This window comes from Crocodylus siamensis, chromosome 13, assembly GCF_052110815.1.
Source record: "Crocodylus siamensis isolate JL-2025a chromosome 13, ASM5211081v1, whole genome shotgun sequence".
Taxonomy (NCBI): domain Eukaryota; kingdom Metazoa; phylum Chordata; order Crocodylia; family Crocodylidae; genus Crocodylus; species Crocodylus siamensis.
Window position 1 is genome coordinate 15777265 of NC_143407.1, and position 27985 is coordinate 15805249.

The window sequence follows — 27985 nt, forward strand, 5'->3', positions numbered from 1 at the left end:
CAAATCTAATACTGGAAGTCGAATATTAACAGAGAAAGGTTGAATATTCCATTTGCCTGTACTGGATTCCCTGGGGGTGGGGAGGGGTGGGGGGAAAGTAAGGGGAGGGAGGGGGAAAGGGGGAAGGAGTGCTTTCATGACTGACATTTGTGGCTGGCCAGTGACTGGTCAGCATTCTCTGAGGTCCCTTCCAATCCCAGTGCTCTGGGGGAGGGCCAGAGAAAATGCATAAAAGGCTGCGGTTTTTCAGCTCCCTGCTTTCTGCCTTGGAGAACACCAACGGCTTAGAAACTGACCCCGGCACCTCTGCGTCAGACCACGATGGCTGGAAGCCCTGATCTTCAACAGATTCCCTGCTTGCAACACTAGCATCAGGGATTTCTGAGAACTTAGTGCTTTTATTTTATAACTACTTTTCGTATTAGTTTACGCTTATATTGGATAGGGTTAGTAGTAGCCTAGGATCTATTCTATATATAGGAATTTAGTTTATATATATATATATTTTTTATACATCATTCATTCTTTCCACCACACCAGCACTTCTCAATATATTATCTACACACACACAAACATATTTACATAACATCCAGAAATCAAATCCGCGGCGCCCAGTACACTTAGAGGTTCCAGTTTACATACGAAGGAACACATTATGAAGCGGGGTGAAAAGGCAGGTGGCCACACTGGCCAGCCTGCACGAAGGGGAGCAAGGGGTTGCAAGCAGGAAAGCTGCAGTTTCTCCCCCCACCAAACTCAGAGGCAGCCTCTTTCTGCTTGCTACAAGGGATGAGGCTGCTACAAGCAGTAAAGAGAGGGGAGCAGCAGTGCCACCAGAGCCACTGCCTGTGCCTGAGACTCTCGTGTCCAGACACAGCAGCCACAACCTCTCCCACCAGAACTGCAACCAGCACAGCAGCGCACTCCACCCCGTGTCACTGCCTATGCTGAGCCTTCCCGCTCCAGAAGAAGAGCTGAAGAGGGAGAGACTTCAGCAGCATCCACAGATGCACCTGCACACCAGAGGGAAAGGCCTAGTACTAGCATGGTCTGGGATCATTATGGGCTGGCAGATGATCCCACGTTTGCTATCTGCGTGCACTGCCGAGCCAAAATCAGCCGGGGCAAGGGAACAAAGCGCGTGACCACCTCGGGGATGCTGAATCATCTCCGCAGGTACTACCCATTTGCCACAGGAATTGCCCCCGCTTGCTCCACATCCCCCATCCCCCCAAAGCAGAGGCAGGGCACCCTGGAACATTGGAGGCAAAAGGGACCAGTTGCAAATGCGAGCAAAGTCGCCCAGACCACTGGGGAGATGCTTGCTCTGGATGGCCAGCCCTTCACCTTTGTTGAGTGGCCAGGGTTCAGGCAGCTCCTGGCATTCCTGGCTCCATCCTACCAGGTGCCCGCACACACCACCTTCAGCAGGACGGTGGTGCCCTCCCTATACGAAGCATGCAGGGAGCACTTGAGGGAGAAGCTGCACAAGGCAGGTCCGCAGGTGACCGTACACTTCACCTCAGACATCTGGAGCAGCCAAGGTGGAGATCATGCGTACCTCTCCCTCACAGGGCACTGGTGTGGCCAGTCAGGCCGTCGGTGGGCTCTCTTTCATGCCAAGGTGATGGATGAGTCCCTGCTCATCACAGCAGCAGAGATAAGGGGGGCCATGAACCGCATGGTGCAGAGGTGGCTGAGCATTGGGCATGCTGAGCTCACCCACGGCTTCATGGTCACCGACAACGGGGCCAATATGGTCAAAGCAGACCGTGATGCCGATTTTGCTGGTATTCGCTGTGTGGCACACAATTTACAGCTGACTGTGAGGGATGCCTTGGAGGGGGACAGAGCTGCTGGTGATGGCGCCAGCAACACCAGCAGGCTTGTTTCCAGATGCAGGAAGGTGGCAGGCTACTTCCACCGGAGCATCAAGGGGGGCAAGATGCTGCCGGACAAACAAGCAGAGCTAAATGTCCCACAGCACAGAATCATGCAGGATGTGGAGACTTGGTGGACCTCCACATACCTGATGCTCAAGAGGCTGGTGGAGCAACAGAAGGCCATCCACGAGCTGGCCTTGCTTGGGGAGATTGGGATCGGCGGCCCCCTGACCAAAGCTGAGTGGGATGCCATCTCCCAGATCTTGCTGGTCCTCAAGCCCTTCCTCAAGGCCACTGAGACCCTCAGTGCTGCTGATGCCTTCCTCAGCCAGGTGGTCCCCATAGTGAAGGAGCTCCGCAGCCAAATGGAGAGCTTCCTGGGGGCTGATGTTCCTGGCTGGGGCAGGCCGCTTTCACCAGATGCGCAGGCACTCGTGAGGCAGCTGAAGGAGGGCCTTAGGAAAAGGCTTGAGCCCTTGGGGTCCAATACAGCGCATATGCTGGCCGCCATCTGTGACCCAAGGGTGAAGGGCACCATATGTGGCAGCAAGACACTGAGTCACTGGAGGGAGGTACTTATGAAGAAAGTGACGGATGTGGAACGGCAGAGGCGGGGGAAGTGGGACAGGGGGATCCACTGCCTGAATATCCATGAGCCAGTCTTCCCCTCCACCCCAGGTGCTGCCAATATGGGCTAAGGCCATGGCAAACATTAGGGGGTCCAGACCCTAGGATAAGGCAGACAGCCCTCACACCATAGTGTCTGCCTATCGTGCTGGGCCTGTGGAGCCCCCGGACTGTGACCCCTTGGCCTACTGGGCAACCCGCAGCCCGATGTGGCCGAATCTGGCCACAGTTGCCCGGGATTACCTGTCCTGTCCACCGACCAGTGTGCCAAGCGAGAGGGTATTCAGCATGGCTGCAGATGTTGTGACACCCCACTGCACCTGCTTGGATGCTGGTTTGGGGGAGCAACTGGTGTTCCTCAAGGTGAGCCTCCTGCTGCTGGGGCTCCCCAAGCGCCAGGTGCAGACAGAGCAAATGCTGCCTTCCTCGCTCCATCTGCATCACGAGTTTTGTCTGTCAGTAGCCTAAGGTGCAGTTTCCCCCAAACCCCTGCACCTATCACCGTGAAAGCTGGCAGGCTTTGCGGGCTCCTCGGGGGCGAGCGAGCCTGCTGTTTTGAGCTCCCTGTGGCTTTCCACACAGAAGTCACAGGCGGTTTGCTGTCAAGAATTTGGGGTGCAGTTTCTCTGCACCCCCAAACCTATCTTGTTGAACGTTGGCAGACTTTGTGGGCTCCTCAGGAGCTACCATTCCTGCAAGTTTCATCAAGCTCAGACAAGAAATGCCAAAGTTATAGCCTGCTTTGACCTTTCCCATTATAGCCTATGGGGAAGTCAAAGCAGCTTGAATATTCGACAGAGCTTCGACCTTGAGTCAAAGTGGATGGGAAATCGAAGCGGGACCCGGTTTAATATTCGACATCGCTGTCGAATCGAATATTACCTGCTCTGCACAGCCCTACCAGTTAGTTTTACCTCAATCCTGGGTAAGCTTTTTGAGAGAATTATTCTGGCACATGTCCACGAGGGGCCAGCAGAAGAGATTATGCTTAGGGCAACCAACACGACTTCATTAGCAGCAGGTCCTGTCAGACCAACCTGGTGGCCTTCTACGACCAGGTCACCAAACCCTTAGATGCAGGGATAGCAGTGCACATAGTCTTCCTGGACTTTCGGAAGGCCTTCGACACTGTCTCTCACCCCGTTCTCATTAAGAAACTGGGGGACTGTGGTGTCGACACCCACACAGTCAAATGGGTTGCTAACTGGCTGGAGGGCCACACCCAGAGCGTGGTAGTGGATGGGTCATTTTCGATCTGGAGGGATGTGGGCAGTGGTGTCCCTCAGGGCTCAGTCCTTGGGCCTGCACTGTTCAACATCTCCATCAGTGACTTGGACGAGGGAGTAAAAAGCACCCTGTTCAAATCTGCTGATGACACTAAGATGTGGGGGGATGTGGGCATGCTAGAAGGGAGGAATAGGCTGCAATTGGACCTAGACAGTTTACAGGGGTGGGCGGATGAGACTAGGATGGGATTCAACACTGACAAGTGCAAGGTGATGTACCTGGGGAGGAAGAACCAGCACCATACCTACAGGCTGGGGAACTCCCTTCTCGTCAGTGCAGAGGCAGAAAAGGATCTTAGAGTCATCATTGATGCCAAGATGAATATGGGAAGGCAGTGTGGGGATGCAGTCAGGAAGGCCAACCATATCTTGTCATGCATCCACAGATGCATCTCAAGCAGGTCCAGGAAGGTGATACTCCCCCTCTATACGGCACTGGTCAGGCCGCAGCTGAAGTACTGCGTCCAGCTCTGGGAGCCGCACTTCAAGAGGGATGTGGACAACATGGAGAGGGTCCAGAGGAGGGCCGCTCGCATGATCAGGGGGCAGCAGGGCAGACCCTATGAGGACAGGCTACGGGACCTGCACCTGTTCAGCCTCCACAACAGAAGGCCGAGGGGGGATCTAGTGGGCTGTTACAAACTAGTCAGGGGGGACCAGCAGGCATTGGGGGCGTCCCTGTTTCCCTGAGCACTACCAGGAGTGACTAGAAATAACGGACACAAGTGGCAGAGGGTAAATTCAGACTAGACATCAGGAGGCGCTACTTCACTGTTAGGGTGGCTAGGATCTGGAACCAACTTCCAAGTGAAGTGGTGCTGGCTCCTACCCTGGGGGTTTTTAAGACAAGGCTTGACAATCACCTTGCTGGGGTCGGTTGACCCCAGTACTCTCTCCTGCCATGGCAGGGGGTTGGACTTGATCTGCTCAGATCCCTTCCGACCCTACTAACTATGAAACTAAAAATGGCCGTGCCAATGAAAAAAGCCCTCAGTCAAGACCCAGCTCCAGAGCGAGACGCATGACTGAAAGCGGCCGTGCCCCCAGTAAGCTCGGGTCCTGGCAGACCCCCAACCAGACCCCAGAGTGAGCTGGCAAGTAAGTGAGGCCTGCAGCTGGTGAGCACTAGGCAGTGGGGCAGCTGAGTGGAGCCAAGGAGGGTCACACCCCACCCAACAACTCCTACTTAGCCCAGCCCCTAGGGAGCCACACAAACAGGTGCGCTCTGGGTCCAATACGTGAGTTAACGTGAGAGTTCGTGTAGAAGGGTGAGCAGGAGGGGCACAAGGCTCTAGGCAGTGATCCTGTAGAGAAGGGACAGTGCAGCAGTAGCCCAGGCTGCTACCTGTACGATGGTGGTGATTATGCTGCACCCTGAATATCCCGGCCCCTGCGGCTGGAGCCCCCCCCCACCCAGTACCACTGAGGCATCTACCCAGACAGAGCCCATGGCTCCAGCCTCCACCCAGATGGAGCCTCTGGCTCTTGGTTGTGGGGGCTGCCTGGCACATGTGCAGGCATATGGGATCAGGAGCAAGGACATCTCCCCTTGTGGGGCATGCTCCACATTAGAGTCGCTGAGTGCCAGATAGCAGAGCTCCAAGCTGCGTGCCATCAGGCATGGTGAAGAGGTGATTGATGCCTACCACCAGGCTGTTTGCCTGAAGAATGAGGGAAGAGCAAGGAAGGCTAGCAGGATGATAGTGTACAACAGGAGTCCCTGTGCAATCCAGCAGGGGTCACTTTGACAGGGCTTTAAACTAAGCTCACTGGAGGATGGGCAGACAACCACTGGTGCAAGCCCACCAAGTGATAACCTCAGAATTAGTAAGTCATACAGTATAAGGGACGCAAGTGAATTCCCAACAGAACTCACTCCTACCCCAGCCCAGGGATGGGACTCTTTTAGGAGTGCTGGGAAGCCTAGGACCTCTGATGGCAGGCTTATTTGCCTGTACACAAATGCCAGGAGCCTGGGGAACAAAGGGGAGCTGGGGACATACCCCATCCCCGTCTCTGTCCTTGCCCCCGCTCCCTTGGGGAGGAGTCGCTGCCTGCCCTGCATGAGGAGCTGACCTTCGGTAAGTGTCCCATGTCGGCCCCGGTGCTTCTGCTGCACTCCGCACCCAGCTCCTCTCCGGGCAGGTGCGCGGCCTTAAAAAGTTTGTGCGCAGCAAGATTTTTACTTGTGTGTGGCTGCGCACATGTGCAGCTTAGAGGGAACACTGCTACAGACCTCCTAACCAAGAGGAAGATCTTGACCACGCATTTGCAGGGGAACTGGCAGAGGCTGCACACTCCCAGTGCATGGTTGTCATGGGTGACTTCAACTACCCTGACATCTCATGGGAGGAGCACACTGCCAAATCTGATTGGTTGCTTAGCTTTGTCAGCTACACTGGTGAACTCTACTTGTCTCAAGAAGTCTACAGGCCAACAAGAGGTAAGACGCTCCTGGATCTGGTACTGGGCAAAGGGATGATCTAGTGAGTGACCTGAGAATCAAAGGGAAGCTGGGAGGCAGTGATCATGAGTTGATCACTTTCTCTATCTACCGCAAAGCTGGAAAATCAGTCAGCAATGCAGAAATCCTTGATTTTTTGGAAAGCTGGCTTTCATAGGCTCAGAAGCCTAGCAGTTGCTGAGGCCCTAAGGAACCAGGATTTAACAGAGAGGGGAATCCACAATGAGTGGTTGCTCCTCAAGGATGCAATCCTTGAAGCACAAGGGAAGTCCATCCCACCCTGTGGGAAAGGTAGCAAAAGGGCTGGGTGACCCCTGTGGCTCAATATGGGACTCATGGACCTCCTGTATCTGAAAAGAGAAGCCTACAAGGTTTGGAAATCAGGTAACATTACCAAGGAGGATTATTCAGCACTGGCCTGCACATGTAGGGAACAAACTAGGAAAGCCAAAGCCAAAACTAAACTGAAATTGGCTATGGGAATCAAGGACAATAAAAAGTTCTTCTTCAGATGCGTGGGTAGTTAGAAGAAAAACAAGGGCAACACTGGACCCTTGCTAAACCAAGCAGGGCAGCTGACATCTGACACCCAAGACCTACCAGCAACAAACCCATGCTGGGGATCCCTCAGGATGTTGCCATCAGCTAGTCTGTTAAGGATGGCCTCTTTGATAATCTTTTCCAAGACCTTCCTGGGATAAAGGTCAGGCTGATGGGCCTGTAGTTTGCCAGATCTACTTTCCTCCCTTTCTTGAAGATAGGCTCCACATTGGCTTTCTTCCTATCTTCTGGCACTTCACCAGAGCACCAGGAGTTCTTGAAGATCTGTGCCAGGGGCTGGGCTATGATGCTCGCCAGCTCCTTGAGTACCCTGGGGTGTAAACTGTCAGGGCCAGCTGAATTGAAGCTATCCAGCCTGTCAAGGTGTTCCTTCACAAGGTCAGCTTCGATGGAGGGTAAGGAATCTCCCTCACCCCGGCCTCCCTGACCCACAGTGGGCAGGAGCATCCCATGGGCCTGGTGAAAAACTGATGCAAAGTACCCATTTAGCAAGTTGGCTTTTTCTGGGCATTGGTTGTCAGTTGTCCCATCTGGTTTAGCAGCAGTCCAATGTTGTCCTTGCTTTTCTTTCGGCTCCCCACATATCTAAAAAAGGACTTTTTTTGTTGTCCTTGATGTTTGTAGCTAGCTGGAGTTCGGTCGGCCTGCACGACTGGGCTTTTGAGCTTTTAATCTGCTGCTTGTCTTCGTGGGTGTGAGGATGACATCCCGGTGAAGCCAGAAGGCATCTTCAGCCTCACTGGGGCAGGCAACATTTGTGCGTGCCCTTCCCCGGGCCCGTGCGCGAGGTGAGCGTGTCCTCCCCTGCCGGGGGAGGAGGCTCCTTCCCCCGCAGCTCTCAGGCTCGAGCCCGGGGCGGGGCCAGCTGTTTTGGCCGGTGGGCCGCAGGCGGGCCTTTCCCCCGGCCCCTCGCGGGGCGGCGCCCGCCGTCTCCATGGTTGCGGCGGGGCCATGGCGGAGTCGGCCTGGAGCACGGACACGGGCGGCGCAGTCTACCGCTCCCGCGACCCCGTGCGCAACCTGCGCCTCCGGTGAGGGCCCGTCCCCGTCCCCGTCCCCGTCCCCACGGCCGCGGGCTCACCGCTCCGTCCTCTCGTGCCCCCACCAGGGTGAGGCTCCAGCGCGTCACGTCCACCGGCCTCCTCCTGCAGCGGCTGCCGCGCTCCGCCAGCCCGCCGGGGAAGCAGCTCCTGGGCCCGGCCACCCCCAGCACCGCGGCAAGTAGGTGGCGTCAGCCCCCCCTTGCAGAGACCTCCTCAGAGCCGGGCCGCCTCAGCCAGGTCTCCCCGAGGAGCCTCAGGGCTTCCCGCTCTACAACCCCCCGGGGCCTCCGCCTGCTGCTGGCGCCTGCAGTGGCTTGTCCACACGTCTGCTTTTGCCCCTGGTAGTCAGCAGTGCAGTGACACCCGGCTCAGCAACCTGTGGCCTGCAGGCTGGGGCCGGGCGGTGGAAGTGGTGCTTCAGCAGCCAGATGTACCCGCTTCTCCACCCCAGACTGGGTCAGTGCTGGGCAGATGTTAGGAGCCAGGTTTTAGCAGCCAGACTGACCCAGTTTGGGGGTGTGATATTAGAACCCAGCTGCTCCTGCCGCTTTTCCCAGTGACTGCACAAGAAAAACACCTGCCACTGCTGTTTCCCCCCAGCCCCCCCGGAGAGAGCCTCTGCTCACAGCACTTTTCCCTGCAGCAGTGGGGGCCTTCAGCAGCTGTTTTCCCCGATGTCTTTAAAAAAAAAAAAAAGAAATTTTTTGTGGTTCAAGCCAAATCAAGTCCAAATCCATGAGTCAGTCCCAAACCATACGTGCCCCTACAACCAGCAAACATCCTCCACCTGCCGGGGGCTTCAGATACTTCCAGTGTCTTTTGGTGGGTATCAGCCTGGAGGCTTGGGGTTTGGATGCCCCCAAGTTTCGCTTGCCCTCAACCATGTGGCCACAGGAGCAAGCTGGGGTGGAGCGTTCCATTTCCATAAAATAGGCATTAAGCTCCAACTCCTCGGTAGGTATTAAACTGTGCCAGAAGAACAGTTATCCCTGGGAGGGCTTAAGGAAAACTGCCTTCTTGGACCCGGATACATGGTGTTTCCACTGCCAGGTAAGTTTTCCTGTGCTGTTGTGGGGATGAGCACCAGCTATAGATCACAGAGAAAAGCAGCAGTGGTGGGTGCTTTCTCTGTCCAGCTGCTGCAGAAAGCACTAGTGACAGCAGCTGGACCCTCACGCCTGCCCACGGTGCATAAGCCCACCTCTAACCTGAACTAGGTCAGTCTGGCTTGCAGCTTGAAAAGGTTTCCCCCTCCCTACCACCATCAAATGCTTCCTCTCAACTAAGGCAGGTCTTGCCCCTCTTGGGTTCCTCTGGAGCAATAGCTGGATTTGAGATTCAAACTGAAGTCTTTCAAGCCAGGGTGATGCAAGTACAACCAGCCTAAGGGGCTGTCTCTTCGGAGATATCTTCACGAGGAAGAGCAGTTGTCTAACTTACTGTTAGATATAGGGCTGTTCAAGTCATGGGGCTCTTTTTCTTTCCTGCAAAAGAAAACAAGCAATTCCTCCCTGTTGTCTAGTTTTATTTCTAAACTCAGAGACCCACAGAAAGCAAATGATGTTCACAGGGAAAAGCAAATTCCTTGGAATATTTGTCAAGGGTTTCCAAGTACCTCTATAGCATGGACCATGTCTTAATCCTCCATTGGACACTTTCCCTTGCATTTAGTCCACTCTGTTTACTATCACCTAACATGCCGATGGCAGCTACAACCACTTACATGTAAAAATGATATGATAAGGACTTACTGCATTTGTAGTTTCTTTAATGTGGTATTAGAGCTGGAAAATGTACAGAAAAGCATCCAGCCCAATAGTTTGTCTAGATCAGGGATTGGCAACCTATGACTCGCAGGCTGAATCGGGCCTACAGAGCCATTGAATTCAGCCTGTGGACATGAGGCTTTGGCGGTTGGCGGGGCTTCAGCTGCGAGTACGCTTCCCATGCCACCATAGAGAGAAGAAGCACCAGAAGCCTTGCTTGGATTTGAATGTAAGCTTCTTGTTCTCTAGGTATAAGTGCTTTGGGAATTCAAAATGTGGCAGTGTGGCTACCTTGTGAGTTCCAGGTGCTGCCCGTAAACCAAACAGAATGGAGAAGAAATGCTCAAAGGCCTCTCTTTGCTCACATTTCTGAAGCAGGGTCAGAGGGTCAAGTGAAATATGAAGCAGTGGTCTGACACCTCTTATCTTCTAGGTGGCTGTCCTGATGATGAGGAAGAAGAGGCAGTGATTGGATGGCAGGAGAAACTCTTCAGTCAGGTGAGGCAGTGGAAGAGAGGGAGGACCTTGCCAGCAGGAGGTAGTGCTCACGTCACTGCTGGGGAATCTATTTCCATTAGCACTAGTGCAAGAACCTCTAGTGTCTTCTTCAAATGGCGAAGAGGATTAGAGGTTCCTGTGACTCCCAGTCGTGCTGCTGCAGTTTAGAAGGGGTGGCTACTCTCTGATATCTTGTATGGTCTGTGCTAAATTAGAGAACAAGAGCAATTAGAACTGGTTTCTGATGTACTTCTTGGTGGCTTTTCAATAATATTTTCTCCTTGTGTGTGTGTGTGTGTGTGTGTGTGTGTGTGTGTGTGTGTAAACAACAAAAGTACAGCTTGATTTCTGTGAAATATTTTGAGGACGGAAGTCTGAATTTGTGTGTAAAGAACAGCCTTAATGTTTCCTCCTTACTCTCACAAGAATTAGCCATCTTAATTTTTGCATAGTTAGTTTCTATGAAACTTCCTTAGATGTTGACCAAATGGTAACATCTGGTAACATTTTTTTCCACAAATATTGTTCTCCTACAGATAGGGGCTTTTTGTCTTCAGTTGAAACATGGCTGTGACCTAAATTTTCACCATTTGTTTGATGGAGCTATCCAATTTAATACTACAAAGACTCTGTGTACTGATTACAGCCACTAAAGCACTAAATCAGACTTAGCTCAGTCCTGCATTCATGTATTTGAGCAGCTTTATTCAGCCAAGTAAGTCCATCAGAAGGAATGGAACTCTCTTCATGAGTAAATGTATTGACATCTGTCTCCAGGATCAGGCCACAAATTAATGCAGTAATAATTAGAAATGACAGGGTCAAACTACAACAGACAAAATGGAAGATGAATACGGAACACCACTTCCAGGCAGCAGAGGGGTTTATCATTTTGTGGAATTGCTTCCCCAGGAGAGAAGTGAAAATCCTGTTGCTTGAAACCTGCTTAAAATGAAATCACATGATGGCCTTTGTAAGAATGAATGTGTGGTTGGGCTAAAGGTCAGAAATGCAAGTTGAAAGATATCAAGAGTTTTGTTTCTATCTGTCCCAATAACTCTGTGTGACTTCAGGTGAGCCATGCTTCATCTTTGTGCCCAAGCTCCCCTACCTTTAAAAGTGGCCCAAGTCACTTTCAGGCAGTGGTATTGTGAGAAGAAAATGGTCTGTACCTAGAAGCACCTTGGAACCCTGTGGGTGATGTCAGTGCAGGAGTACCTCAAGCCTTGGGGAATGGCCTCGTTGAGACCTGAAGAACTAAGGGTAGGGCTAAAACAGGGGTGGGCAAAATACAGTATGGCCTGTGGGCTGTATCTGGTCTGCCAATTGATTCTGTCTGGCCTGTGGCACCATCAGAGGCCAGAACCGGACCTGCCCCCTGTCCATGGGCCAAATAGAATCAGTGAATCATTGGCCGGCCCATGGGGGGCGTGTCTGGCTTCTGCTGGTGTGATGGGATGCTGGGCAGAAGCACCCCCACCTGCCCGGCACTGCATGGCAGCTAGGAGATGGAGTCCAATCCCATAGGGTTGGTGGGCCAGGCTGCTTCTGCTCAGTGTGTCCTGTAACACCAGAGGCCTGAAGCCTGCCCGCCTGCTCAGCACTGCACAGTGGTGGCGGCAGGCGAGGGGGGGATCTGAGTCTCCCTCCCTGGCTTCCTCCAAACTGGGGTTTGCACAGTGAGTGGGGGAGGGGGGAGAGGGAAGGCTAAGAGGTGGTGGCATTCCCCATCCCCTTGCAGCTGGGCTCTGTGGGGCTGCAAATGCCCCAGCCCTGCCCCTCACACAGGTTGGCTCTTAGCTCCCTTCCTACCTGCTGGCAGTCAAGCTGGGCAGCACAGGGGCAGAGAGCATGAAGGAGCAGAGATAAGATACTACAGCCCCAGGTGGGCTCATGCTGCCACTCTTGCTGCTGTCCTGGTGCCAGACTTGGCCTGGCTTTGGAGAGCTCACATGTGTGTGTGTGCACAGATGCTCATGCAGCATTCAGTGGTTCTCCAGTCCAAATAATTGTCCACCCCTGGGCTAAAAACTGGGCTTTACAAAGGCACTTACCTTGCTATGGCTTCTTTAAAAAATCTCAGCCGTGAGGCTTTTCCTGGTTCTAATCTCTGCTATCCATGTTATGCCAAAATCTCTGTTTTTACTGTGCCATTCCTAGTTTGAGGTGGATCTGTATCAAAATGAGTCAGCCTGTCAGTCTCCCCTGGATCGGCAGTATCACCAGGAGATCCTGAAACTGGAGAAGACAGGAGGCCGGAAAAACTACCGCATCTTCACCTACACAGACCATGACCGATTCACCAACCTGGAGGAGGTATCTGTTGTTAATCATGCCTAATTTGTTGCTGCCTGTCATCTCTCTCAGCATGGCCAGGTCCTGCATCAACTGAACCCAAGGACTCTGAGAAGACAGCTTTTTAGGGCAGTAGAACACACTGCTTCTGCAAGGTACCTCCCACCTACTGCCCCAGTTCTGTCTCTTTCTGAGAGCTGCACAATGAAAGCCAAGAGGAAGCTGTCAAAATGGTGGATGACTTAGCAAGGTAGAGCTTCAAATGTGCCAAGTTAAAAGAATGGAGGATGAAATCTGCAGTCACTTGACAGCTGGGCTATTTTCTGTGCCCTAGAGCAGCTAAGAGGAGCATGCGTGTGTATCTATTTACATGTTATTGCCTGTGTTCTTGCTATGGCCTTCGGAGCTCAGAAGGGAGAAGGACAGCTCTTTTCAACTCTTTTCTGGCATTAAATGGTTCTGCCTTTCTCATGGGAAAGAGAACCTGTTCCTGTGTAGGAATAACAGTCTCACTTCCTCCCTTCTTTTCTAGCACTGTCAGAAAATGACCAACTCAGACTATGAGGTGACATCACATCTGGCAGAAAGGATGGCCAATGTGAGGAGGAGAAGACAGGACTGCAGGCCTATGTGAGTACAAAGAATGACTCAGAACAAACTGATGTATGAGTGCCCTTGCCCTTGGAACCTGCGAGTGGATTCCAGCACTGGTACCCATCTGGGTCTGGCTTCTCCATACAGAGCCTGGTGCTGTGGTTTTTCATGCTGGGATCCCAGAGTGTGCATCTCACCATGTACACCGTTGTTTACATTGGTGTCATGATGTGTTTTATAGAGTGGCTTGGAGATTGTGGATAATAGCATTTTGTGGTATCCTTGGCAGGGAGGGGAGCACTCTGAAGTCACGAATCATCACCTGGGAGCCCTCGGAAGAATTTATTAAGAATAACCATGTCATCAACACCCCTGTTCAGACCATGTATATTATGGCAGACTTGGGAGCATATGGAAAGTAAGGAAATGCTCAGAGTGAGTTGGTCTGCTGGATGTGAACCTCTATTCTTCCCCTCTTTATCAAAGCTCCAACCCCTTACACAAGTCACCAAAAGGGGATTGGAGGACTCCCAAGAGCTTCAACAATACAAGCTGTTGTTTTCTCCTACTTGTTATCTCTGTGGGAGGCATTGTACATGTCTTCCTCCCCTCCTCCCCCTATCTTTCTGATGAGGAGGGATACAGATGGGTCTGAACCCCCTCTGCCCTATGCACACATGTGAGCTGTCATTCCAAAGGTCTGCCGGCTCTTTTCAGACTCCATTGCTGTTTCTTGGTCTCTGTCCCAGGCTTGGCCGCAGGGAGTATGAACATGTTCTTTGCACAATCAAGGTGGACAGCAATGGGGTGATCACAGTGAAGCCAGATTTCACAGGCACCAAAGGTGCTTACAGGTGAGCTGGGCAGGACTAACTGCATGATGAGGGACTGAAATTACTTTTCATGGGTCACCTTTCATACTGTGAAAGGGGGTTTCTAGTTCGGAGATCCTGCAACCTAACACTTTGATTGGAAGCATGATCTGAGATGCCTGCAGGATAATATCATGGTTCTGCCTGGTGTCATCTTATCATTGTGCCTGTTTGTTGAGGCTCTTGAACAGGCAGCTCACTACCCAGGTAGGTTAGAAAGATGTATTTATATGGAGTGCTGTCACATAGGGCATTATGTCCCTTTTCAAGGGGAAGGGGAAAGCTCTTCCTTGGGACTCCCACAAGAAACAGGCTTATTTGGTCTCCCTCTCCTGTTAATAATTCATGTAAATAGTTCCTTAAGTAGGACATATGCCATTTGCACCCCAGGGGCATGTGGCAGTCTAGGCCTGAGAGCAGGTCACAGAGACTACTCTGAGTTTGGTTTTCCATGACATAATGTTCCATTGTATTGAGTGAGGTTGTCCCCAGGTTAAGGCTACAGTTTTGTAACTGGTTTGTTGCAAGTGTGGCTGGCTGGGCCAGAGGAGAATGAGCCAGGATCCAAGGCAGCCAGGGTGCGAAAGAAAGTCCAGAGTGGACTGGGATAAAGTCCCAGGGTGGACCAAGAGTAAAGGAATAGTCCAAGTGAGGACAGAGGGAACTGGAATGATACAATAAATACCATTTGTTTTGGAGCAGAGTCTGTGGTGCTATGGGACAGTTGGCACTCTGATATCCATCTTAAAAAGAAGAAAACACTCTCTCCTTCCCGGGAGCTGACTGATAAGAAGGAGCTCCAATAGGCATGAGTGCTACAGATCACAGAAGCCAGGAGCTAAGAAGAGCCAGGGTCTTTAAGACCTTTGTGAAGCCATACTAGGGCTGTCTGTCAGGAGACAGACTGAATAAGGCTGGTTCTTGGGGAGTTCTGAGAGAGAGCTTTCCCCTTTCCCTAGAAAAGGGGAAGTTTTGATCCTTGGGTGACAAGGGCACAGACATATATATACTGATGGTTTTCTTAATGAGCCCCTGCTGCTGGGTAGGCCCTCATGAGTGGGTGTATGTTAGGGTTGTGGCTGCTTCTGGGACTATGTTGGGGTTGGCACTGGATCTGTTCCTTGTCTATTCTGAGTCTTGTTCATTGTGTTTTGGTGCTGTGCAGGATTGAGATGGATGGTGAAAAGCGAGAGCTGTGGAAATACACCATTGAGAATGCCTCACCCCAGGTGAAGCAAGAGGAAGAGGAACGGGAGCAGCGCGTGTTCAAAGATGTAAAGACCTGCTTTGCCTAAAGACTGTTGGGTATTTTGGTTCATATGACACAGATTGAGACAGGACCTGGAATGATTTTTCTGTATGCAAAAGAGATCTATTTGTTGCTGTCCAGACTTGGTTCTCCTTTAATCTGATACAGGGAAGCTGAGTGAAGAGAAGTGCAGCACCAGTTAGCATGGCACTGAGAGTGAATAATCCCTGCTTGCCCAGTCTGGAAATCAGACAGCTGGTCTGTGTTCCAGCTCTAATTTACCTTGGGAGTTCGGCTTTTACTGGTGTGGTTTTGTAGTGTTTTCTCTGCTACAGTATGAGTAGCTAAAATCACTCATGACTAAAGTCTCCTGTAGCATTTAAGTTTTCTTCCAGTCCTGAGCTTCTGTAGCGGAAACCTACTGTAGTGACTGTTGTTTTTTCCTTGTATCTTAGCTGAAAGAGCTTCAGCCTCAAATTTCTCATTTTATAGCTGTCTTCTTGATAACAGAATTATTCTCATTAGGGCAGGGGTGAGCAATTATTTTGGCTGAAGGACTTAAAGAGTTTTGGTGAGCTGTTGAGGGCCAGGGGGGAGGTCAGTTGATCCTATCTGGCCTGACTCTCACTGGCAGAAGCCTGAGGAGGAAGGGGTGCATCCTTCACCACTCCATTCTGCTGCAGCTGGGGCCAGGCTGGGCAGCATGCAGACTCCACTGCTCCGCTGTATCTATCCCCCCCAGCCTGGCTTCCTGTTGGCTCTGTGCGGTCCTGGCACTGCAGGTGCTGGCAGCTGGGCCCACATGGGACAGGGTGCAATGCATTGTGCTGAGTAGCTGTCCCACTCACCGCAGTTAGCCACTGCCGCCACTGTGCTGCACTGGGAAAGTTGGGGGTGGCTGCCCCAAGCCAAGCCCATGGCTGGCATGGACTAACTGTGCCACAGTGGCAATGGCTCATTGTGGCAGGTAGGCATGATGGCTATTTATTGCACTGCATCACGCCCCATCCTGTGCGGGCCCAGCTGCCAGCAGCCACAGTACCAAGATTGCAACTGCAGTGCCAACAGGAAGTCAGGTTTGGGAGGGAAGGGGGATGGAGGAGTCATCTCAGCCTGGCTCAGCCCCAGTTGCAGCAGAGCAGAGCAGCCCAAAACACAGTCCTCCCTCCTCGGGCTTCTAGCAGTGGCAGGCTGATTAGGATCAACTGTCAAGTTGAATACAGCCTGTGGGCCATATTTTGCCCACCCCTGCATTAGGAGAACCTGTCCCTCCTTGTCCCTTTCTCTCTTAGTTCAGAGGTCCACCTCTCTAATTATTTCTTTCCTTGGTTGTTATTCATTCCAGACTTGTGGTTTATGTCTCTCAAATTTTTGCATGTGCTGTTAGTGTCATCTGTTTCAGACTCTAGGCTCCTTGCGTAATTAAAATCAACCAGTAATACAAACTAGTCAGAACTCATATCTAGCATAAAACTGCTGTTCCAGTACTCCTTTATGCCTCCCAAGAAATTCTTACAGCATAACTGTCTTCTAGCATATTCTAGTTGATCTATCTGCTACCTCCCTGCACACCTGAGAGTAGTAGTTTCCAAAACAGAGAGTCCTTTCCAGAGAGATGTATTTAGAGATGTTCCTTCAATTAGTGGAACTGAAAAGACCTTCTCTAGCTCTTCCTTCTCCAGCCACTTCCCTTGCTGAGCTTATCCTCCTCCTTCATCCTGTCTGAAGCAAGCTCTAGATCATTCCCTCTGTTTGCATAGAACATCTATGATCTGTGTATATCTGTGGAAAAGTTTGAGCATGTGATTTTTTCATTTTGAGCCTACCTTGTCCTGGATTATTGTGGAAGTAGATACTAGGCCATTTGTGTTAAACCATCACTGTTCTTCACCTTTTCCCCAAACTACTTTGAAGACTGCCTAATAATCAGTCAGGCTGTTTGAGCACATATTTGGTATCCTATTTGGTAGTGCTGAGACTGCAATCCAGGAGTCACTACTGAAGGGATTCCAGTGCTGCTAGGACTTTTTCATTGGAAAGCTGAGATGTCCATGTGTCCATCCTCTCTTCAGCTGAGTTCCTAGGTCTCCAAAGATATTCTTGCTTGATGTAGTTAATTTCCTCCTTCTTGGTGTACTCAAACTTCATCTTTTTATTGCCACTTCTGCAGTGCAGGTACCACTTCTCTTTATGTGTGTCCCTGTGGTTTGGGGCTGTGTTCCTCATGCATCTCCTAGTTTGAGATTGTTTGCTGTGATGAGTCTGGAAATTGCAATGGTTGCTGTAAAGTGGCTTGCAAGTACTTTTTTCTGATTCACTCTTGTTTTTTTCAGTTGTATAGTCGTCACAAGGAGTATCTTAGTGGTCTTGTTGGCTCAGAATTTGAGATGGTGAGTAATATATATCAAAGGTGTGGAGTCCTCAGTATTTGAAACATTAACAAAAAACTTTGGGTTATTTTGGATATCTGCATGCTGTCTGTCAGTCCTGTATATCATTCAGACCTGCAAATCACTCAGCTAGAGTACATGTTTTGTTCAAGCCCTTGTTTTAACCTCACATGTATTGCTCAAAAAATCACTGATATTTAGAATCTCTTCTGCTTGGTTTTTGACCCAATGGGATGACAGGTTTTTGAGTTGAGTGTAAATGAGATGTTTCCTTGCATAATTCAAATCGATTCAGAAAACCTCTTCCAAAGCTGTGTTACACTTAAGCTTCAGCAGGAATCATCTAGGGAGAGAGAGGATCGTGGTTTCCATTAGAGGTGCACCGATACATCAGTCCATATTGTTTCAGCACCGATAAAAGGAAAATCGACATTATCATCAATCAGGTTTTTTTGGCTAATGTGGCCAATAATGTCTCTGATAAATGCTATGTGCATGTGCACAGCTGCTGTATGCACTTGGCCAGAAGTGCAGCCAGGCACCTTGGAGAGCAGCAACCAGTTAGTAAGTCTGTTGGGGGGGAAAGGGAATGGGGGAGAGAAGGGACATGGAGAGGGCAGATCCAGGCCCCTTCAGCGAGGGAGGGAGTAGGGCTGGGGCTGGGGCAGGAGCAGGGGCTGCCCAGCCGGGGCGGGGTAGGGTGTGGGATGGAGCCACAAGCAGCTCATCTGGGAGGCGTGGGGTGGTGCCAACTCCCACTGCTATGTGCACCCCCCGGGGAGGCATGCAGGGCTTATGTCCCCCAATTCTGCGTGCGAAGCTGGAAGATCACCATACTCTGGTAATCAGGTCCTTTGCAACATTTCAGGTGGTGACGGTGGGCTGCTGCTGTGGGCTGCCGCTGCGGGCTGGGGGCAGCACTGGGCTCTTTCTAGTGGGGGTGCGGTTGGGCCAGGGCTGTGCTTGTGGGCAGTGGCAGCGCTGAGAGGGGGGCCTTGGGGCCATCCCCACTCCTTCACTGCGGGGGCTTTCATCTGCCCCCCCATTCCTCTTCCCTCCCCCCACACCTTCACCCCAACAGACTTACCAGCCCAGCACTGCTCTCCAAGCTACCGGGCTGCATATTGGCAAATGAATTGGTATCAGCCGATATGGCTTGTTAATAATTGGCCATCAGCACTGGTCCAAAAAATCTTTATTGGTGCACCCCAAGTTCTCACAAGTTACTAGTTTTAGGGGCACCACCTGAAATGTTGCAAGGGACCTGATTATCAGAGTATGGTGATCTTCCATCTTGTGGGGATTGGGCCTATCTGAAGAGTGTGGGGAAGAATTATTCAGTTCTTGGACCGGATCATGTGAGAAGTTGGGATGTTTGCCCTTGGGTGTCTTCTCTCCTTTCACCAGCAGAGAGCTAATCAAAGAGTTAGGGTACCTAGCATAAGTGATTGAAATGTCCTGCAGTGACCAGGTGCCATTAACGGAGGGCCCTCTTGAGAGGGGGTTGCACAAGGATCAATCAGTTGTCATTGAGCTGTTTCTCTCTCTCTCTCACCCTCAGACGCTCCCTGGTACACTCCGACTCTTTGTGAATGGAGAGATAGGTGAGTGTCTGTTTCAGATGTGTGATAGAAGCTGGTGTGCTGCCTTTTGGACCCCTGCACTGAGGAAAAGTTTGGGGAGTTTGGGTTTCCGGTCCAGGCTAGGTCAGAAGCACTGAAGGCTGTTGAGTGATTCACTCCTAGCACCTCCCATCACTTCTGGCTACTTGCAGATGTGCCACAAGACAACCTAGGGCAGTAATGGGGACCACAGCAAGGAGAGGAATTTGTCTGGAAGTCTCTGTAGCCTGGGTGATGTTGTGGGGAAAAGGATTTTAGCCACTCAAGGAAACTCACTTTGGGAATTTTGTCCAGTTGCTATGAAGAGCCTGCTTTATGCTCACCAGTTGCAGTAATTTCTTTTTCTCACTGAGAAGTTTTTGGAACCCCTTAGCAATGAGACTGCATCTCCCAGACAATACAGTGGCAGCAAGGAGTTTGGAGTGTGATTAGGAGACCCCATTTTTATGGGCCTTTCCTTTCAGTTTCAGCCCAAGGCTATGAATATGACAATCTCTACGTTCATTTCTTCTTGGAACTGCCTGCTTGTGAGTATCTGTGGTTTAGTCCTTGAGTCAAAGTCCCAGACATGTCACAGGCCATAGGAAATCAATCAGTGGTAGGATCCATTAGATTAGCTTTTTTCAAAAGCAAGAAAAAATTCATTTGATGGCTGCCATCTTGGCTGGTATTAAGATTCTACTCCAGAGCTAAAAGTATGATATTGCATGGATTGACCTAAACAAGTGGGCTGTATAGTGGCTCTCACTGCCTGGTGTTTCATTTTCATATGCTCTGCACTAACATTAAACCAGCTGGCATGGCTTTGGTGTGCTCCTTCCTGGTTTTTGCATGGCTGTGTGACTTTGACTCCCAGCTACAAGATGTTCTTTAGCGATGTGCTGCATCACACTATGGAAGACCCTGCTGGCCTTGATACATGCACTTGTACTACTTTGTTATTTGTCAGGCTCTGAGCCCAGCTGCCTCTATTTTAAATTCTTAGATGTCAGTCTCATTGGGTAATCTCATTAGTCATTAATCTCATTAGTAGTTCTTGCTACTTCTGTCTGGTGTCATAGCGTAGGGGTCACAGAATCATAGAAAGTTAGAGTTGGAAGGGATCTGAGGAAGTCATCTAGTCCAACTCCCTGCTCAAAGCAGAATCATCCCCAACTAAATCACCCCCCTCACCATTTTGTTGCCCTCTACTGGACTCTCTCCAGTTTGTCTGCATCCATTCTGTAGTGGGGGGCCCAAAACTGGACACAGTACTCCAGATGTGGCCTCACCAGTGCAAAATAGAGGGGAATAATCACTTTCCTTCACCTGCTGGCAGCACACCTATCAATGCAGCCTCCAATGCAATGCCGTTAACCTTCTTGGCAACAAGGGCATGCTGCTGGCTCATATTCCGCTTATTGTCCGCTGCAACCCCCCAGGTCCTTTTCTGCAGAGCTGCTGCCCAGCCAGTCAGGTCCCAGCCTATGCTGATGCATACAGGACTTTGCATTTTTCCTTGTTGAAGCTCATGAGATTCCTTCTGGCCCAATCTCCCAATTTGTCTAGGTCACTCTGAATCCTAGCCCTACCCTCCAGTGTACCTACTACTCCCCCCAGCTTGGTATCATCTACAAACTTGATGAGGATGCACTCTGTACCATCTTCCAGATTGTTGATGAAGACATTGAACAAAACTGGCCCCAGGATCGACCCCTGGGGCACTCCACTTGATACCGGCTGCCAGCTAGACATTGAGTCATTGATTACTACTCTCTGAGCCCGATGCTCCAACCAGTTTTCTATCCACCTTACAGTCTGTTCATTCAGCCTGTACTTCCTTAACCTGCCTGTGAGAACATTGTTTTAGCCTTGCTAAAATCAAGGGATATTACAGTCACTGGTCTCTCCACATTGACAGAGCTAGTCACCTTGTCATAGAAGGCAATCAGGTTGGTCAGGCATGACTTGCCCTTGGTGAATCCACACTGACCATTCTTAATCACCTTCTCCTCCAAGTGCTTAGAAATGGATTCCTTGAGGATTTGCTCCATGATTTTTTCAGGGACAGAGGTGAAGCTGACTGGTCTGTAGTTCCCTGGATCCTCCTTTTTCCCTTTCTTTAATGATAGGCACTGTATTTGCCCTTTTCCCATCATTCGGGACCTCTCCTGATCGCCATTAGCCTTCTGTTGGTTTCTTTCTCTCTCTCTCTGGTGGTACAGCCATTGTCTATGTTTGATTGTCAAATAAGATTTAGGTAAGTCCAAGTGTTGTTGATCCCATAGTACCCAGTCTCAGGGATCTCCCTAGAGTAGTAGCTGGGTGCAGCAAAAGGGCAGTGCAGTCTCCAGGGGAGCTCACCATAGAGTAAGTGTCAGGGGCCTCACACTCTCCCCTGAACTATGCTGCAGGCTGCTCTAGAACAGCCCAAATTGCCACAGGCTGAGTCCTGCCTCATGCTTTTTTTTCCTACAGGACTAGTCTTCTTGCTCATGGTCTGTTCTTCTGTTGCCAGATTGGTCGAGCCCAGCTTTCCAGCAACTCTCTGGGGTGACACAGACATGTGCTACCAAGGAACTAGGCAGGGTAAGGGGCTATGATAGTGAAGTCATGTAGCATGATGGGCTTCTGACACTGCTACTCCTACAAGGAGAATAGTGTACTCGTGCTTGCTTCCTGAGCGGAGTAATGCAGTGGAATTCATGTACTCAGCAGGGTGCAGTTCTCATTCCTGGCATCTTCTTGGGGACTTCCAAGATTAAGGAGATCATGTATTCTTTGTGGGACTGATCATGGCCAGGGCACCATTGACTTGTCCCGTCCCCACCCTGGGCTGCTCTTGACATGTGCTGCACAATGCAGGTAATTGACTGATTTCTGCCCTGTTCCTCTTTCCTAGGACAAAGTGGCTTATTTCTCCTACCCATTCACCCTAGAGATGTTTTTCACACAAGAAGATGAATCAGAAGGTGAGATTCCTTGTTGCCCAAGGGCATCTTTGTCTAAACTTCCTTGCCAGTGTATTACACTATAGGCACCACACAGCCTGACACACAGTGGCCCTTCACAGGAGTTCTTCCTATGGAACAAGGGGAGCAAAGGGCAGAGTTTTCCATTCAGCAAATGTTTTTGCTGTCACTGTATGGATGTAATATATCTAGCAAATAGTCACACCCCAGGGAAACATTGGCATGAGAAGTCCCCGTAGTATTTAGGGAGCCTGTTCTCCATAACCAGCTGACCCTAGTGAGGCTTGTTTAGGACTCTTATAATTTTTATCTCCTTTCAGGCTCTCTCCCCCAGTGGCCTGTGCTCTACTTTGAGGTTCTATCACTGGATTTCTGGCAGAGGTACCGTGTTGAAGGCTACGGCTCTGTAATACTGCCATCAGCTCCAGGTAAAGTCTCCCAAATGGACAGTATGTCAAGTGGTTGGAACATTAGATGCCACTGTCTGGAAATTCTCCTTCACAAGCATAGGACTCAACCGATTATTTGGTTCTAGAAAGAGATTTCCATCACTGCATGCTGAGGTGATAATTTGCCCTAAATGAAGCACTGAGGAAAAACTTGGTTTGTATCATGCAGTATTCAGTGTTGTTGGTGGGAGACAACAAACATTGCTGGCTTTACTCCTTCCCTGTTTCCATCAGGTAACATTCAACAACCATATGCTGGCATTTTATGCCATTACCATATGATAGGAGCAAAAGTAAATCCAGGATTTTACTGCAAGAGTAGCTGCATGCTCTGCTCCCAGCCCCCCTCTCTCACCCCCTGAACTTCCCAGGGCTGGCAGATAGTGCCATAGGAGCAGCCACTGGGGACTTATTTAAGTCTCCAAAGCAGGTAAGCATTCTCCCTTTCCCTCCCTACTCATGTCCCCTCTCCTCGCCTCCCTTCCGGCCCACCTTCCCCCACTCTGCCCCCCACCTGCCACTGGTGCTGTCTCTGCTGTCCTGGGAGGAAGGGGAGCTCCAGATCCACTCCAGGAGGGTAAAAAGGGTCCTGGTCCCAGCAGCAGTGAGCAGGTGGATTCCCCCTCCCCATGTCTGTTCCCAGGTTGGAGGGGAACACCCAGGGGGACCATGCTGGGAAGGGTACCCCCTTCATCCACTGCTGCCACTGCTGTCACTGTTTCAGACTGAGCCCAACCCCTGCACCGCCCAGCTGGAATGGGACAGGAGCTCCCCTTGCCCTTGGAACAGTGGTGACAGCCCCAGCAGCAGGCAGGGAAGTGTGTGTATGTGTGGGGTGTAGGGCATGCTTCTGAGCATGGAGGGAAAGCAGGGAATTCTTACCTATTTTGGGGATTTAAAGAGTCCCCAGCTGCAGCTCCGGCTATGTGGTCAGAAAAGTGGGTGCATCCACGCCAGTGCATCCTCTCTGGATCCACCCTTGGGTAGAAGTAATCCTTCTCTACCCACAAGGGTTGGAGAAGCTGTTTGCCAAAAGCTTTGAGTCTTGTAGATGGAAAGTGCTACAGAAATGCAGAGCATTATGTAAATGTAATTCTTCTGCTCAGGGAAGAATGTGAAGTGTGATATTTAAGGGCTTGGATTTTTAAATGCATGTGGTTGCTCTATTATTAGCTGTATCTAAGTGGGGTAGGTCTGCTAGGTGTTCAGGGAGTATGTGTTTGTAGGGGAGGATGGGGGCTGTCACACAGTCTATTTTCATCCAGTCCAGGGCAGGGAAGTAGCTGGCCATCCTCCTGTGTGTTTCTCTATGAGAATATGGAATTACCTGTTTGCTTTCCTCCTTGTCCTGGTACAGGGTTCCACACCCTGACAGTCCCCACCTGGCGACCTGTGGAGCTGGGGACAGTCTCTGAGCTGAGGAGGTTTTTCATTGGTGGCTCCCCTGAACTGGAGGACATGACTTATGTCAGGGTGCCAACTACCTTCAAGGCAAGTTTCACCTCAGGGGTTGTTTTGCTCCCTCATAGGGGGCTATAGATTCTGTTCCTCCCATGGGAAGTCACTGAGGGCATCCTGGGCCAAATTCATGCAGGGATGAGCTGAGGTCCCAGTCATGGGAGCTTTCTTGAACCCATCCTGAGAACTGGTCCCCTTTTGGATAGCCTGAATATGGACCAAAAAATAGGTGGATCAACATGGCTGAGCATTCCCTTGTCAAGGGGTCCTGCCAGGAGTTCTTGTTTATGTGAGGCTTGCAGTACCACTCCTGGCCGTGGCCTGTCTTCTCAAGGGTGGTGATTGGTTCAGCACTGTTCACAGCAGCACTGAATTCCTTTATATCTATATAAGGGCAAGTATGATCTCTTCTCTTGTATGGGTTGGGATTACATTTTGAAGAGAAGAGTAGAGTTTAACCTTTCCCCCCACTACACTGTCAGCTTCCCAAAGAGCCCTGTCCTTAGCACAGCTGAAAGCTATGTCTGCACTTCACAGTATCTTCTGGGAAGCTGGCATCCAAGCTTCTGAGCTGCTTCAGAACAGGGAGACTCCATGCACCAGTGCTGCCCATATCTTCTTGAAAGGGATCCCTTTCCCTGGGGGTCAGCTTGGCTTCACCAGCTGCAGGCAGGACTACTTTAATTTGTCTTATACCCACAGGGAGAGCGTCTGAGCCGCTTTGGCTTCCGCACAGAGACAACAGGGAGTGTCACTTTCCGGCTTCACTGCTTGCAACAATCCAAGTAAGTGGTGCCACATCTTCCCCCAGTTTGTGTGCTGGTGGTTCTAGACATAACCCAGTTCTCTGCTTCCATGCAGGGCCTTCTTAGAGTCCAGTGCTCAGAGGACGCGCATGCAGAGTGTACTGGACCGGTTGGGAGGCGTCAGCCAGCAGAGCTCTCTCTACACTGTCCTTGGTGAGTTCTTTCTTTGTCTTGGCCAAATGGGGAACCTCTGGTTCACTTTGCTTACTTCAGAAGAAGAGGAGGAGGGATTGGTGTGTTTCAGAAGAAACCATTACTGTGTAGAGGCCCCCTCTGGCTTTCCTCCCTGCAGAGATTTTTTGACTGAACGCAGAACAGAGGGTAAACAACTGCATGAAACATCAGTTTCCAGTGAGTAGCACAACAGAGTTTCCGCTAGGGTAAAGCCTTTGCTGAGCTAGCAAAGTCAGTGAATGATCAGCCTGATCAGCTCATCTTACAGGCAGGCATTGACTTCAAAGAAGAGCCTTGCTGTTCTATGTCTCATGCAGTGGAAATTGGAGCAGAAGTACCCCTTAGCTCTGACAATGATATAATATGCAGCTAGCATGGGGTACTGCAGCATGGAGCCAAAATTGGTTGTGTGGGAGGAGGATGACGAGAGATAGCTGTGGTCTCATGCTTCACTGAGGGTAAAGTTAGTCATAGCCAGTGAACTCTCCCCGTCCAGACAGAGAAAGAGATAGTCTGTTTTGAGGAGGGGCTATCTTAGCTAGCATGCTTCCATAGGTGCTGAATCAGTCTCGGTTGCTCTGTTGCAGAGGCATTCCAGAAGGCACGGCGACGGATGCAGGAAGCACGTGAGAGCCTTCCTCAGGACCTGATCAGCACCTCTGCCTCCACTGTGCACCAGCCATGACTATCCTGCTACTCTACTGGACAGAAGCCTAGCAGAACTTCCCTCTGCTAGAAGTACCTCTTATACTACCCATGTTAATTGTGGCATAAATGGCAAGGATGTTACACATGCATCCAGTTTAAGGAGCCATAAAATGGTAAACCAGCCATAAAGGTGTAGAACATTTTCTGGCTGGTTTGTATGGCACCTTAAATTGAATGTATGGCAGATCCAGCCCCAGGACCAAAAAGCAGCTGGTTATCGGCTCCAGCCCAGCCCCAGACTTGTGGGTATCTGGCTTTCAACTTGCTGGTATTGGGGGAGTCTTGGATCATGATCCCTGGCAAGTAAAAGGGGCACAGTTAGGGTATGATGTGGCATGGCAGGAGGTGTGATTGTTGGAATTTGGGATCAGCTCCCATGGTGTCATTAACGAAATGTGTGTCAGTGTCCATAGTCTCATCTCCTGCCCTTTAAAACTTTACAACTACTTCCTGCTGCATTTGTCTGGGGGAAAGGAGAGTAGGATGCCCACCCCCTAATTTTTTCCCTTGTATCAGTACTGGCATAAGTAGAGGAAGCAATTTCCCTTTCAGCTTACTACCTTAAAATCCCATTTGATGCTCCACGTTAAGAGTCACAACCTGCCTTGGAGCTGGATGCTTGGGACCCTGCTTGGGAGGGTAATGAGTTGCCAGGCTGGCCTTGGTGCTAATGTCCAGATACATCTGTTTAGAGTATTCCATACATGGTTTGATACAAGGTGAAGCTGTCATGCTGATCGTGGGAGAGATTCAGGAAGCCTCCAAAAGCTGAGGAAGGACCTCAGGCCTTAAGCCCTGGAGATAGTAGCCCCCTTCCTTCTTGGGAGTGGTGTCCAAGAGAGGTTTTGTACAGAACCCAGGGCAGGCTTTACCCTGCTTCCTGTGACCCTCCCACCAGCAGTTCCTTTCTGCTAGCCCTTCATCAAAAGCCATCAGTGCAAACCAAGCTTGGACCATGGGTTCGTCTAAGAGTGCCAGTATTGCATCAAGAAGTGTGAGCACATACACATTATGCTGCAAGTCCTGCCCTGATTAAACTCAGTCATTCCATGATCTGCCTGCTGCAGATGTACAGCAGGGCAGTGATGGAAGGTTAACAATGATGCAGGGTGAGGATTCTAACTCAGATGGTTCAGACAACACCTTAGCAGTTTTATTGCATGACTAGATGGCAGTTCTCTTTGCCATGAAAACTCACTTTTGGTCACAGCTGGAGCTTTGTTACTAAAAGCTTTGCAAAATCTTTGCTGGATTTTTGGCAATTGGCAAATCTCAGCTACATTAGTAACTGACATGTTCTCTCTCCTGTAAGAAGGTGGTTGGAGGTTGTGGGATTGTGCTACTGCAGTTCTGTGTAATGAAGTATGTAGGACCCGGACAAAGGACTGTTACTGTTAACAATCAGCCTATGTAGAAGTTGGGTTGTCACTAAAACTGATTGTCTCCATCTGTGTCTTATGACTGGGTCATTTCTCAAATGAAGAGCTGTTTATCTACACATCTTGCATGCAACCAAAACTTACAAAGAGTCAGACATATTATGGACATGCCAGGTCAGGTGCCTTGTCCCCTGGCCTGTGTCTCCAGAGCTCCAAGAAGAGTGCTTGAAATGACTTCCCATCATCACCTAAACTGCAGGGGAGGAAGGGACAGAAGTCTGCTGTTCTGAGTGTTTAACTGTCTTAAAAGCAAAACCATCCTTTCCCTTCCAGTCAGCTCTGGCAACTCTAGTCACTTTCCAATTCCTACACATACCAGCCTCCTTCATTGTAAAACTCTGATTCACTTCACCAGCAGTAGTAGGCATCTGTCTGTCTCACAAGACAGAAGAATTGTGCTGAATCATCAGCTTGCTGAACATGTGCAGATGTGACTGTACAGCCCAATACTTGAGTGACAGTCCCTTCCATAGTTTTCAAATTTGAAGTTTGTATCAAACAATACCAAATGTGGTGTGGGATTCTTCCTGAGGTTTCTCAATGGCAGGGAGATGAGAATCAGTGAATATGCAGTGCAGTGATTCATTTACAAGATTCCCTTGGGAATCTCACCAACATCACAGTGTAATCACTGTCACTGTTCCCCTTCTTCCCCATTCAGTACAGTCTCTCCTTCCACCCCTTTCTCTCTTTTCCATTTTGATGCTACAGAGAAGGCCCCTCTGATCTCTTGGTGGATCTGGCTGCTCTAGGAATTCACTTTCAGGTCTGTCTTGTATCTGACCTGGGGGAATTTTCTCAGTCTACTCTTAAGCTCCCCATCCTCCTGTCACCATATAGTGCTGGGGGC

The 27985-nt window shown here is 50.4% G+C and overlaps 1 protein-coding gene across 4 annotated transcripts; it reads left to right on the plus strand.

Moving 5' to 3' along the window:
- Positions 1-7680: 7680 nt before the first annotated feature.
- Positions 7681-27143, plus strand: MKS1 (MKS transition zone complex subunit 1). 4 transcript variants are annotated; one of them, XM_090025540.1, is made up of 18 exons: positions 7685-7852; positions 7930-8042; positions 10064-10128; positions 12289-12444; positions 12956-13053; positions 13307-13435; positions 13767-13871; positions 15055-15163; positions 17472-17528; positions 19090-19132; positions 19615-19677; positions 21648-21718; positions 22032-22101; positions 22422-22529; positions 23908-24045; positions 24715-24793; positions 24870-24967; positions 25576-27143. In XM_090025540.1, exons 1-18 carry the CDS (start codon positions 7773-7775, stop codon positions 25671-25673), a joined length of 1680 nt encoding a protein of 559 aa, XP_089881666.1. In that variant the 5' UTR covers positions 7685-7772; the 3' UTR covers positions 25674-27143. The 4 variants fall into 4 exon arrangements, with proteins under 4 accessions (XP_089881668.1, XP_089881667.1, XP_089881666.1 ...); XM_090025542.1 differs by lacking the exon at positions 7930-8042 and having other exon boundaries at positions 7681-7852; XM_090025541.1 differs by lacking the exon at positions 19615-19677 and having other exon boundaries at positions 7682-7852.
- The last annotated feature ends 842 nt before the right edge of the window (positions 27144-27985 follow it).